The sequence below is a fragment of the Rousettus aegyptiacus genome, unplaced genomic scaffold, assembly GCF_014176215.1.
Source record: "Rousettus aegyptiacus isolate mRouAeg1 unplaced genomic scaffold, mRouAeg1.p scaffold_m13_p_17, whole genome shotgun sequence".
Lineage (NCBI taxonomy): Eukaryota > Metazoa > Chordata > Mammalia > Chiroptera > Pteropodidae > Rousettus > Rousettus aegyptiacus.
Window position 1 is genome coordinate 35780352 of NW_023416292.1, and position 13342 is coordinate 35793693.

The window sequence follows — 13342 nt, forward strand, 5'->3', positions numbered from 1 at the left end:
TTCATTTTTCTTTTATCTTAACCAATTTCAGCTACTACCTTTGAATTTTCTAAGATTCTCTTAAGATCTTTAGTAAACCATTCATTGTAAAGTGATTTTCGAACGGGGTATTCTAATATATTCATGGAAATAAACAAAGTCTCCATTACCATTAATACTGAAGATATAGAGTAGGATTGCTCTTATTTTATCATAATTATCATGATTTTTGTTGAGCAGAACTGGAAGGAGTACTCGCATAGAATCTTTCACCTTCTGTCCTTCTGCATCAGTTCCAAGTGCCAGATCCTTATTAAAAATGAAATAGTCAGTTGTCTAAAATCCAAATTCATTTTCAGTTTAAAATATCTATTATTAAATCTTGCCAAATTTTAATGGAATACTGATGACACTTCACAAGAAAATGTGGTTATTGCTTATAAACTACTGATTATGGAAAATGTAAAAAATCAAAAATATAATTCAGAGAAGAAAATCATTAATGTAAACCTGTGCTAATACAGCAGCCTGAGCCACATGTGGCTATTAAGCACCTGAAATGTGGTTAGTCTGAATTAAGATGTGCTATAAATTAAAACATCAGATTCTGAAGACTTGGTATAAAAAAAAAGGAATGTAATATATTTCAGTAACAATTTTTATATTGATTACATGTTGAAAAGATAATATTTTGGATGTGTAAGGTTCAGTCAAACATATTACCAAAATTAAGTGCACTTGATTCTTATCTTTTTAATGTGACTCCTGGAATATTTAAAATTACCGTGACCTACATTCTATTTCTATGACAGCACTGATCTAAATAGTTTCACATTATAGAAGAACCTCTTAAAACAAGTTAAATGTGCTCATGTAATACTCTGTAGGATGCTACGTTAAATGCTGCACCTACTGAGAAAGGCCTGCCAACAATGGTACCCTGAAATAATGCTCCAAATCACCCCATTCAATTGAAATGCATAATCACAGATTAGGAGGGACTCGCTTACTATGATGCTGCTTAGGTACTTGTTAATGTTGGTGGGGACTGATGTATTAAATATGGCATAGGTGTGTCCCCTTCTAAGACAGGTTCTGTGACTCAGTGTATGATATGGAGCAAAGTTAAGTTTTACCTTAGAAAGTTCACTCAAGAAATCTATTATGTATATAGGTATTTCTGACCCTGCACATACCTGTTCAGTTTTGCAGAGCTTTTCTATATTAGACTTGAATTTATTCATGCAATCTTCTGCTAAGTTAAGATGGACAACTTGCTGAAAAACAGAAGAAATCAATCATTTAAAGCATTTTAATTTCTATTTGTGCAACTGATAATATTAAACTTCTGAGATTGGCCTGAAGGAGGGTAAAGGCTTGGGTGGAAAAGAAAGTACCACATAAAGCAAGTGAAATAGCTCAAGAAAAGAAAAAAAAGTGAGAATTAATATGACCTATAGGGGGCAATGAACAGATAGCAAAAGATTGGGTGGAAGGATAAAATTTATGTTGGGTTTATGAGTAATAAAAAATACGGTGAATATAAAAGTGAAGTCCTTTAAGTGAAGTCCTTAAAGTCCTGCAAAACATGTTTGAATTTATATTATTAGTTCTTGATTAGGGTGCAATATGACAGAAAAAGTGTAAAGATTATTCTGCTCATGACTCATAAGAATAACTGGAATAGCAAAAAAATAGTTTATCTGCCCACATACCTTACTCTTAAATATACTAATATATAGCTATTAATTTATAGAACCAAACAGAATAACAACCATTGGTCGATCCAATGCTGAATTTTCATATTATGTAGATAAATGCTAAACTTTCTCTGGCTGTTCAAGACAAAAATATAAAAAAGTTTAAGTTAGACATGGATACATTTAAATTCTCTATATAGTGAATACTATTGGAAAGCTTAGATATTTGAGATATTTCTCAGGCCTACGGTAAGGTTTTAGAGGGAAACTAACACCAAGTATTCCACAACACCCACTGCTAAACCTGACTACAAAAACAGATGGACTAATAAACTAAAAATGACAAGGTACCTCTTATACAGTCCTGCTTACCTTAGTAATCTGTTTACGGAAATGGGGCATCTTTTTCATCAGTTGAGTAAGAGCACTAAGTGATGTCTAGGAAAAGTCAAACATTATAAAATCAAACTTATAATTCAGTTATTCTATATAACAACTTTAAAATCCTGCAGTTTTAAGTATTTATCAATTTACTAAGTATTTGGTAATTTTTTAAAGAAAACAAATTCAAGAAATATCCAGTTTCAGCCATGATAAAGTAACATAACAAATTACTCCCCCTCCATAAACAAAAATAAAACTGAATAAAATAAATAAGACAATAGCTTTCAGTTAATGGATTAAAAAATCATTCACAGCGAAGATACTTGAGCAGAGGAAAACACAGAAGGTGGTCCCTGCACTCAACCTGGCTTATCCCTGGGACATTTTCCAAATCACAGTTTAAGGAAGTAGAGTTCAAAAGAAAAGCAATATTCTCTCTGGAGAGAGGGAAAAAAGATCAAAGTTCGTGACTGCTAGGTAGGGTTTGGGGGGAAGGGTACTAGAGTGAAAACAGCCAGATACAACATAACTCAAAGATGTATAGAAGGGTTGCCTTTGGATCCTTGGCCAAATACTAAGCTGCATATGTAAAGGGAATGGCTCCTAAAGGCCTAGCAGGGAAGAACTGCTGGGTGGTTAAATGCTGGACAAAGATTTCAGAGGGGTCTCAGTGCTGAGAATATTGGCACTGTTTGATCCATACAAAGAAATGAACATCCCAGACATTCAGTACTAAAACTATGTCTTTGGATTAGTGCAAGAGTGAAATTCACTCACCATAACACACCCTACGTGAAGTCTCAACAGAATCAAGGTTATTCATCAGCACATTAACCACCTGCCAGAACAGAACTCAATATTCTTTGTAGAGAGAACATCATCTAGAACCTCTGCAATGTATCATCCAAAATGTCTAACACACAAATATGACTGTGAATGTAAAACAGGAAAAAATGATCGACACTTAAATGATAAAACAGTCAATAAAAACAGACCCTAGATGATCCAGATGGAGTTAGCAGACAAGGATTTCAAAATAACATAACAGAGAAAAAGATGAACTAAATGGATGAGAAGATGTAGTGTTTCAATACAGAATTAAAATTTATTTTAAAAAATTCAACGTATGTCCTAGAACTAAGTGCGATATTTGAAACTATGAACATAATGAATGGACTCTCAAACATTGCTGGTGGGACGGTAAAATGGTACTGTCACTTTGGGAAACAGTTTGGAAGTCAAACATACATTCACCATAAGACCCAGAAATCCACTCTTAATTATTTACCCCAGTGAATGGAAACACTGTTCACATAAAACCTGAATATTTATAGTGGTTTTATTCATAACTGCCAACAACTTGAATTGTATACTATAAAGGGAAATCTTTACTTTATAACTCAATTTAAAAAAAGAATACATTAAATGGGTTTAACAGCAGACTAGAAACAATAGAAAGAAGAAAGAGACTTAAAGTCAGGTTAACAGAAAATTCCACTGAAGCACAGAGCAGGGAGGGGGAAGAAAAAGAATGTAAGGGATGTAGAATATGGTCAAAAAATTTAAAGCACATGTGACTGGAGTCCTAGAAGGAGAGAGAGAAAAGAACAAAATCAAGATGATAGGAATCAAGATAACGGCAAAGAATTTTACAACTATAATGAAAGTTACCAACCCAAGCTCAACAAACCAACAGAGGATAAATACCAAGAAAAACATCAAAGCACATCATGGTCAAATTGCTAAAAATCAAAGATAAAGAAAAAAGGCACTTTATCTTCAGGAAAATAACAATAATATGATAGCTGACTTCTTTAACAGTAATTATGGTAGCCAGAAAGTAATGCACTAAAATCTTTAAAATTGCTGAAAGGTAAAGAAAAACTGCCAACCTCAAATTCTAAATTCAACAAAAGTTTATCTCTGAAAAATCTGCACCAAAAAAAACGATATCCTTAGATAAAGACAATGACAAAAGTTGAGAAAAATTCATTCAGTTCAGATAGAAAACCAAAGAGCAATAAAGACTAAATAACAACAAATTTCATAAATGTTGGTAATGTCTACTGAGAATTTAAAACAATAATAACATCTTGAGTTTATAATGTGTTTAAGAAAATATATGACAAAAATAGCACAAAGGAGGAAGAAGATAAATGGAGTTTTTAGACTGTGATATTTTATGATGATAAAAAGGTAAATTCAACAGAAAGATAACCATCTTATGATTCTAACTAACATGACCTCATCAGTTGACACAGGTTCGAAAGTTAACAGGATTATGAAGAAAATCAAACTAACTCACAGTCATAATCAGAGGTTTTAATATAACACTCTCAGTAGCGATAGAAAAAGCAGACAAAAAAATCAGCAAATAAATGGAAGATTTGAATAACATGATAAACCAACTTAATTTAACTGACATAGAATTTGTGTTCTTTTCAAGTACACATAGGACCTTTACCAAACAAATTTCAAAGGACTGAAATGATACAGTGCATATTCTCTGGATAAGGTATAATTAAATTACAACTCAATAACAGAAAGATTAAAAAAAAAACAGCTGCCAACTTAAAAATAGAAGGGAATTTCCTTAATCTGAAAAAGGGTATATTTAAGGAACTAAAACTAATATAGTACTCAAAATATCAAACATGTTTCCCCCGAGTTTAGGAAATGAGACAATAATATCCTCTATCACCAGTTCTGTTCTACATTTTAGAGCTCAGAGGTATTAACTACTTATAAAACTAGTTTAAAATAAAGATTGAAAAGGGTAAATTATATATATTTTTTTCACAGATGATACCATTGTGTAACCTTCTGGAATGATGAAAATGTTCTACACCTTGATACATCTTGATTTAGGTGGTGGTTCCACAGGTGTGTGTGTGTGTGTGTCTGTGTGTGTGTGTGTGTGTACACATACGTGTAAAACATAAGGTCACTGAGTATACACTTAAGATCGGTGTATTTTACTCAGGTAAATTATACTTCAACATTAAAAAAAAATAATAAGCAAGAATGCATTAGTGAAATTAGCTAAACAGCCTTTCAAAAATAAACCTCAATGAAGCAAGACAGGCAAAATGTTGCTAACTGTTGAGGCTGGGTTATGGGTACATGGGAATTCATTTTTTCTACTTTTGCATATGTTAGAAATTTCCACAAATGGAATGTGAAATAGATAAAATAAAACCTTTAAACAAATCTTAAAATTCACCATCATTATTTTGAAAGTTAAATTAAAAGATTCTTACCTTTCCTTCTGTTGCTTTCTTTGTTGATGAAATTTCCTTCATAAGCTTGGGAATTTCCCTGTCAAATTGAAAGAACTCTTTAAACTCCCAAGGTGTAATTCTTTATAGAAATATTTTAAGATTACAAAATGTACTATTACATACTTGATGTTCAAAAAATACGGATTAAAAATTAAAATGGGTTCACATACTCTAATACAACTGCAATATGCCGGTGTCGAATTCTGACCCAGAGGTCATCGTCTTCTTCAAGGACTGCCTCCTTTTCCTTCCCATCTGTTTTATATCTACGAGTAGACAGAATTATAAAACTTTGGATTATTTTTCCTTCAAAAAAGTGGAAAAAACATTTTACAAATAATAATTTTAAGACAAAGCTCAAGAACTGAAGAGCACATATTCACTATTTTAGGAAGGTAATGAATGCCTACTGAAAACTAAGGCATATCCCTATCCTCATGTTAAAAATCAAAGTGCTATGCCTACCAAGACATTTTTACTTTCAAACATTAGATTAAGCTGTTATTATTTTAGAGTTTTAGGTTAGCAAAATGGTATTTTATAAGATGAAAATTCAATGTTCCACAATCAACTTTAAGAACAAGACTGAGCATACTAACACTTTGTGTTCTAATTGCTTAAAATGATTTTGATAATAACCATCAGCACAACTATCAAACATTTATTGAGTGAGAAACAGAAATGTCACTCCTAATGTAGCCTATTAAATACGGAAGGTGTTCAGAGTTGGCACAAAATTCACAAACATGTATTGTGTTACCACATCCTTCCCTAACCTTTTAACCACATCTCCTTTAACCCATTTCCCATTTAGAAAAAAAAAAAAGTGCAGCTCATTGCCAGCATTAATTCAGTTTTACATAAACACAATTGTCTGAGGCTGAAGCAAATGTGACTGGTTTTCAATGTGAAAATAAAATATAAAAACTTCTTGGAGTTATTTCTAAACAGATTTTGTTTCTAATCTTAGTGTAACAGAAAGGTGTACATAAATCGGATTCATCAAATGAATCCTCGGCTAATGACTATTTCAGAACGATGTTAATCATGTGTAGAAATGCTACGTTTTCTAGGATTTGACATTGTCAGCAACTGAGAATTCTTAAATGTTGTAAATGGAAATACAGCTACTAAAAATAGAATGCTGTAAATAGAATGATGTCATTTGTATCCAAAGACTATCAATATATTAGAGTGATGAGAAAATAATAATAAAAACAAGATATTTTGTGGCAAGATTTGGGGGTAAGGTTAGGACTGTAATCCACAAGTTATCTGCAGCCACAGTGCTGGCGAGTATTTAGGAGCAAACAGGAAATGGGTTAAAGAATGAGAAAGGAAATGATAGAAAAACTAATGTAGCCATAAAAAAACTGTGATTACTTTAATGAGTTCTAATGAAGTCAGCAGCAATTCAAGAGGTTCATGAGGTAACTTAAAAATGGACTTCCTGACTGCTCCTCAAATTAACTTCTCCCTTCTCTTTTTCTGCCTTCCATTTGGGAAGCTAGGGAGATTCAACCATCCTGGAACTCAATTTCCTGAGGCAAGATTAAGAAGAATGGCACTAAGCTTTCCTAGCTCGACTGCAGACAATAAATGTAGATTTCTTCTGTATGAATACAATCATTTCTATGGCCCCCCAAATTATGGGTCCTATCTACACAACCATTTACCTAGGTGGTCATAATTACAGATGTCTACAGGAGGAATGACTGTGCTTCATTATAAGAATGCACTAAAGATATAAGCCCTTTTGTTATTTAAAATGTCACTTTGTACTTACATAAAATCTTTAATCTTTGATTTATAAACAAAGATTAAGGTAGCAAGGCTGACAATTAAAAGACAACAATTCCATTTTAAGAGTACATTTCAAGGGGTCACCAAGATGAAAAACAGATTTTGGGTACTTAGAATTTCCTGCTTTGTATTCTATTTCCATTAAAAATTATGAGAGCACAAACCACAGGAAGTTCATGCTTCCATTTATCCTTATCCCTGGACTTTTTGATTCATAAAAAAGGTAGTATCTATCGACAGCTTTGAAAATAAAATAAGCCTCTCTCTTTCTCTTAAAAAATTAAACCTTGCTTTGCTTGCTAGCAAACCTATGAAGATAAATATTTTAAATACTGAGTTATAAATGTCTGAAATGTATGTCTATAGTATGAAACCAAATCCTTTCATGTCCATATCAGTTTAATTCTTTTGTAAATCTCTTCAGCAATGCAGGTTTAAAGACCTAAAGGATAAGAGAGGTAATAATATCCCTTCTGAATAAACTGCATGAAACTACTTTTATTTTAGAAAAATAGCTATGTTGATTCCTCTATGTCATCTCATTAATTCAAACATAGTCAAAAACTCAGAAACCAGGATTTGACCACAATGCAAATAAAAATACAATAAAAAAATACAAAATTGATTTAATAATATTTGGTTTAAGAAAAAATATCATTATAATTATCACAAGTGTTTGGATCTTTTTTATTTTTTAATCTATTAATATTAGTAAATTAATTTAAATATAAAATTTCAGAAAACAAATTTTTCACTTTTACTATTATTCTCAAATAGTAAATCTTAGCTGAAAAATGCCGATTTGGATTTAGTGATTATGATATCAAATAACATGTTATATACATACGCACATGCATATACACACTCATAAATAATACACAAAGATACAATAAAGTGGGCCCTTGATAAAAAAGCTATTTCATTTTTTATTTAGGTTTCTATTTCACATTACTTTTAAAGCAAGTGTGCTTACATCAGGGTTAAGTCAATAATAGGTACCAAATTGCTAAAACTGTCTATCTCAATTGCCACCCTATTTATTTTTCCAGTCTTTTAATTTCCTTAAATACATTAATTGACAAGACACACATACGGATAGTTCTTAGTGTATTATTCAGAAGAATAACCAGTTTAAATATGGTTTCCAGTTCAATAAATATAGTAGTGGGCCTAGTATTTACTCTTAACATAAGTGAAAAGCCAAATTCCACCTGTTTACAAATGTAGCTTTGTTGTAGACATAGTGAAGAAAGCAAATATACCAAAAAGCTTCAAAGCAGTCAAATTACCCACTAATTTACTTTAGAAGGTCAAGATATTTTTAATAAATTACAATTATAGGGAAAAGAAAAGGATATTTAATAGATTATGATTATAGGGAAAATAGAAGGATTAAGTCTCTGAATAAAAAAGGTTACAGAGGCTTTTGATCTCTGGTGCCTGCACCAATCATTAAATGCTCAGAGCCTCTCCTGTTTGTATATGCCCTTTAAATGCCCTTCAGGTATACTTGCTTGTATGTATCATTCTCGATCGGCAGTAGATCATAAGCCATTGCCTGAAATGTCAGTTCATGCAGGACAGTGGACACAGGATCAAAGCCACGATCAATTATTAGGAGCTGGGAATGAGTTTTACTCTGGAATAACAAGATAAAATTATCTTAAGAAACTTCAATTTCTTTGTGTGAGCTCATTTTAATATCTTAGAAAACAAAAACAGATTTTTCCTAAATTGTCACATTCTTAAGATTGTGAAGTTATATAAAAACAGAAAAATCTGAGCGGTTTAATGGGGAAAAAAAAAGGACTACAAAAGCAAACGCTTTTATAATTATATTGAGATTATATTCGAAAACATTAATATTGTGAAAATTCCTTCTAAAAAGTAACAGTTCACACTGAGTCTATTTTCTTAGGTATTCAGCTCCATAAACACTGAAATTGATATAAATTATGAATAGTAGTTACTTCTTGAGTTCTTTGTGCTATACATTGTGCTAAGCAAGAAATACAAATATTAATTCTTTCAGCAACCTTGTGAGACAGGTATTCTATTCTCCATTTGACGATGAGGGCATTAAGGCTTAAAAGTAATTTGCCCATATTGGCGGCCGGGGGAGGAGTTCGGGGGGTGGGGGGAGGGATCACGTCTTAAGTTTTATAAAGGTAACCACTACGCTATATACCTGAAACTAATATTGAATGTCAACTGTAATTGAAAATTAAAAAAAAAAACTTGCTCAAATTACACAGCTAGTGAGAGACTCAAACCCACGTCAGCTTCACTCCATGGCCTGTGCTCTGAATCATTACGCTATTTTAGAAGATTATACTGATGCCAGCTAGGATGATACATCACAATGAAAGCCTTGTTATCATTAATTCGCAAACAGCATTAATCATTAAACAGTGAATAATACTGCTGGGAAAAATAATTGCTAATATCAGTATCTTTCATACTTCGTTTTAAAAAGTAATAAATTCTTTGGGTTATTATTCAAAGCAGTAAGATAACTACAACTCAGTAGACAAACATTTCCTATTTATTTATGTACAGCAGAGGTAAATTACATAGGATAAATCTTTAAAATTTTTTTAATTAACCATTCACTCAGCCTATGAAATCAGATGGATCTGGGTTTCAGTCCAGCCTTGATCACTTCCTTGCTGTATGACTTTGGACAAATTGCTTAACTTGTTAATATCTCAGTATTCTCATTTGTAAAACAAAGTATAATCAGAACCTTCACTTATGAGATTATTGTAAAGATTAAATGCTGTAAAACAATAAAACACTTAGCACAGTGTGGCATTAATCCCTCAATAACTGTAAGTCATGAGTCTTCAGAAATTTGGACAGGAAGAAGACAGTGCAGTATGAGTGCTTTATCGGGGCTTGGGATTATGACAGGATGTGGGAGAAAGTAACACTTGACCTGAAAAGTCAGGAAAGGCTTAAAAAAGGTGGTGAAACTTCATCAGCTCTTTGAATGAAGGTGTTAAGTATTTGAAAGAATGTATAATTTCCCAGGCAGAAAGAATAGAAAGGATGAGTTTTATTTATTAATTTTGTGGATTTTGCCTTTTTGCACTGAAATTATGAAAAACTTAAGGAGTATTTAGTAATATACTGACTGTATATCTCCTCTCATTTAATAAACATTTATTGACTATCTACTGTTATGTGTATTGAGCCATTGTCTTCATAACTATAACCAACAACAGCTTTCACTAGTAACTGTTAAAGTTCTAAACTAATATATCTAAGTTTACACCCTCCATTCTAGCTAAGTTGTTTGTGGATTTTGCCTTTTTCTCTGTGCCTCTGCCCCAAAAATCCTATTATCCAAGCAACAAAATCACTATTCTATCATATTATACTCATTCTTCAGGCTCAAGGGCCTCTTCCTCTCGGATGCCATCTAGGACTGCAGTTAGCCACAGCCTATGTTCCCAACGCATTCTATGTATTCTTCTTTCATTCCACTTATCATATAGCATTGTAACTGGTGGCTTCTTTGCCCATCTCCTCTTCTAAACAATCAACACTTTCCTCCTTTCATTCTTTAGAGACAGTCATATGGCTTCCTAGTCCTCTGGCACCACCACTGTCAATCCCCTCAGGTTCTTCATTCTCCAACCCAGACCTAAATTCGGGTATTTCACAGGTTCTAATCTTAGTCTTTGATTACTTTATACTATCTTCAGAAGATAAGTAACAACTGCCATTTATTAAATTCCTATATGTGCCAAACACGTTAACTCACCTAATCTTCATAACGACCAGGCAAAGTTTATGTTATCTCACCCATTTTAAAAATAAAAATACAACTCAGAGTAAATAATTTGTCCAAGGTCACAACTAGTAATAATACGAATAATATTTATTAAATGTTTACTCAATGACAAGCATTATTCTAAAAACTTGAATTAACTCATTTAATCCTCTCACCACTTTATAAAATAGGTATTCTCTCATTATCCCTATTTTATAGACAAGAAAATTTAGGCACGAAAGTTACATAATTTGCCTAAACTGACATATCTATGAATTAAATGGCAGAGCCAGGATTTGGCCAGTGCTTAATTTCAAAACACATACCTTCCCCACTAAACCACATTACCAAGGTTTCCACTACCACCTATATTAAAGACTCCCAAATCAATACCGAAGATCTATGTTAATGATTCCCAAATTAATACTGGAAAATAAATGAAGTTTCTTTGATTTATAAAGGAATAAGTCAGACTTTATACATAATCACTATTTGCTTTTTATACATTACCTTTATTAGGCTCTTTTCATCAGTCTTATAGTAGTTTTCAAGTTTTTTTTCAACAAGCTGGGCAAGCTTACTGGCATTATCTAGAGGTTTACTAGAAATGAAAAAATATTCAAATAATTATCTTTTAAGACATATTTTACAGTATCATAAAGTTGAATCCTAAAATTAAACCATGTAATTTATTAATTTAAAAGATTTTATAAATATAACATTATACCAATGTGTCTGGATTTAATAACTGTAAACATCATATATGCTTCAGATTTTTTTAAACATAAAGGTAATAAAATATAATAAATAAAATTGCAGTTTCCCTCATTCCTCCCCCAATTCCTGTTCATCTTCCCCTACCTCTACAACCCACTCCTCAAGGCGATCACATTATGAATTTGGTGCGTATTCTTCCTATCATTACTATATGTATGTGTGTGTGTGTGTACACACACACACACACACATACATATATACACACATTTAGATATATATATCTATATCTAGATATGCACACATATATACATACATATACACACACAGTTTTATATATGTTTTAACGACGTATGTTTTTTACTGTTATATATGCTTAAGATCTATATATGTTGACACATACCAAATTTGTTCATTTTAGTTCTATATAGTATTCTATCACATGATTATATTGGATTCTATGTATTCATTCCCCTAAAGATGGACATTTAAGTCATTCTGAATTTTACCCTGTTGCAAACAACATTGGAACAAATATCTTTGTATATGTATCTCATGTACATGTTTCTCTAGATAAATTACACCTAAAAGTATAACTGCTGGATCACAGAGTATGTACATTTTCAGCTTTTCTAGATACTACCATATTATTCTGCAAATTAGCTGACGAATTATCCCACCCACTAGTGAAATTTCCCCACATTCTAACATTTAGTCAACTTTCCAATAGCCTTTTGCATTAAATCTCATATGTAAGTAATTATCTTCTAAAATGATAACAACTGTACTCTTAATTGTAATTTCATGAAAAGTAGAAAAGGCTCTTCAATTAACACACTAACCTCAAAAATGGTCTCACTTTGAGGGCTTCAAAGTGTTAAATAATCTCTAGGTTTTATATTTTAAAAATAAATAAAAGAGCAACCATAAAGAAAAATTTATTACATATTTTGTCTTAAACTATTTTCAAAAGGTAATAATGTAATGTTAGAATTACACTTTAAAAGTACATAGGCATAAGGAATACTTTGCCAAAAAATAGGCAGGATTTTGAAAGCCTGGATTACTTAACTATTACAGTAACTCAAAACAGGTCCATAGATGAGCTATTAAATTATAAATGAGTTTTATTAACTCATTTCCTTGAATAGAACCAATCACCAAGAACGGAAGCTTGAACAGAGACTGAACTCTGGCAGAAGATAAGCCTTTTAGCTCTCTGCTCCACTGGGTTCGGAATGTAATTAGCAAATCACCTATAAGAAAAAGAATGTTTCCAATAACTGAGGTACAACTAAAGAGCTTGTTCTGTAACACCTGAATTAAGGAGTTACTAGCTTTTTAAGTGTTTAAGAGTATGTAATTTAAATATAAAGTACTACATGAATTTCAAATTAAACAATTCAGCCTACTAACTTGACAAATGCCAATGTTTAAAGAACCTTTTAAAAGAGAAATAAGTGATAATCTTTATTAGTAGTACAGTATATGTACTACCACCATTTATTAATGCCATGCACTATTAGCGCTTTATAGATATTAACTCATTTAATTCTAATAACAACCTTATAAAGTGGGCACTGTTATTATTCCCGCTTCAAAGATAAGGAAACTGAGGCAGAAGGGTCACACAGCTAGTACAGATTAAAATCCAAGCTGTCTGGCTACACTTAACAACATGAATAACTCTCGGAACATAATGC

At 32.0% G+C, this 13342-nt stretch overlaps 1 protein-coding gene across 1 annotated transcript in view; it reads right to left on the reverse strand.

Moving 5' to 3' along the window:
- Positions 1–13342, reverse strand: part of STXBP3 (syntaxin binding protein 3) — a 45378-nt gene that overhangs the window by 10265 nt on the left and 21771 nt on the right. Inside the window, exons 8-14 of the mRNA XM_016155622.2 lie at positions 11436–11526; positions 8662–8786; positions 5515–5610; positions 5324–5381; positions 2052–2117; positions 1176–1256; positions 150–288 (exon numbers count right to left, since the gene is read on the reverse strand). Coding sequence (XP_016011108.1) covers positions 150–288; positions 1176–1256; positions 2052–2117; positions 5324–5381; positions 5515–5610; positions 8662–8786; positions 11436–11526 — 656 coding nt within the window. The remainder of the gene's footprint in view (positions 1–149; positions 289–1175; positions 1257–2051; positions 2118–5323; positions 5382–5514; positions 5611–8661; positions 8787–11435; positions 11527–13342) is intronic.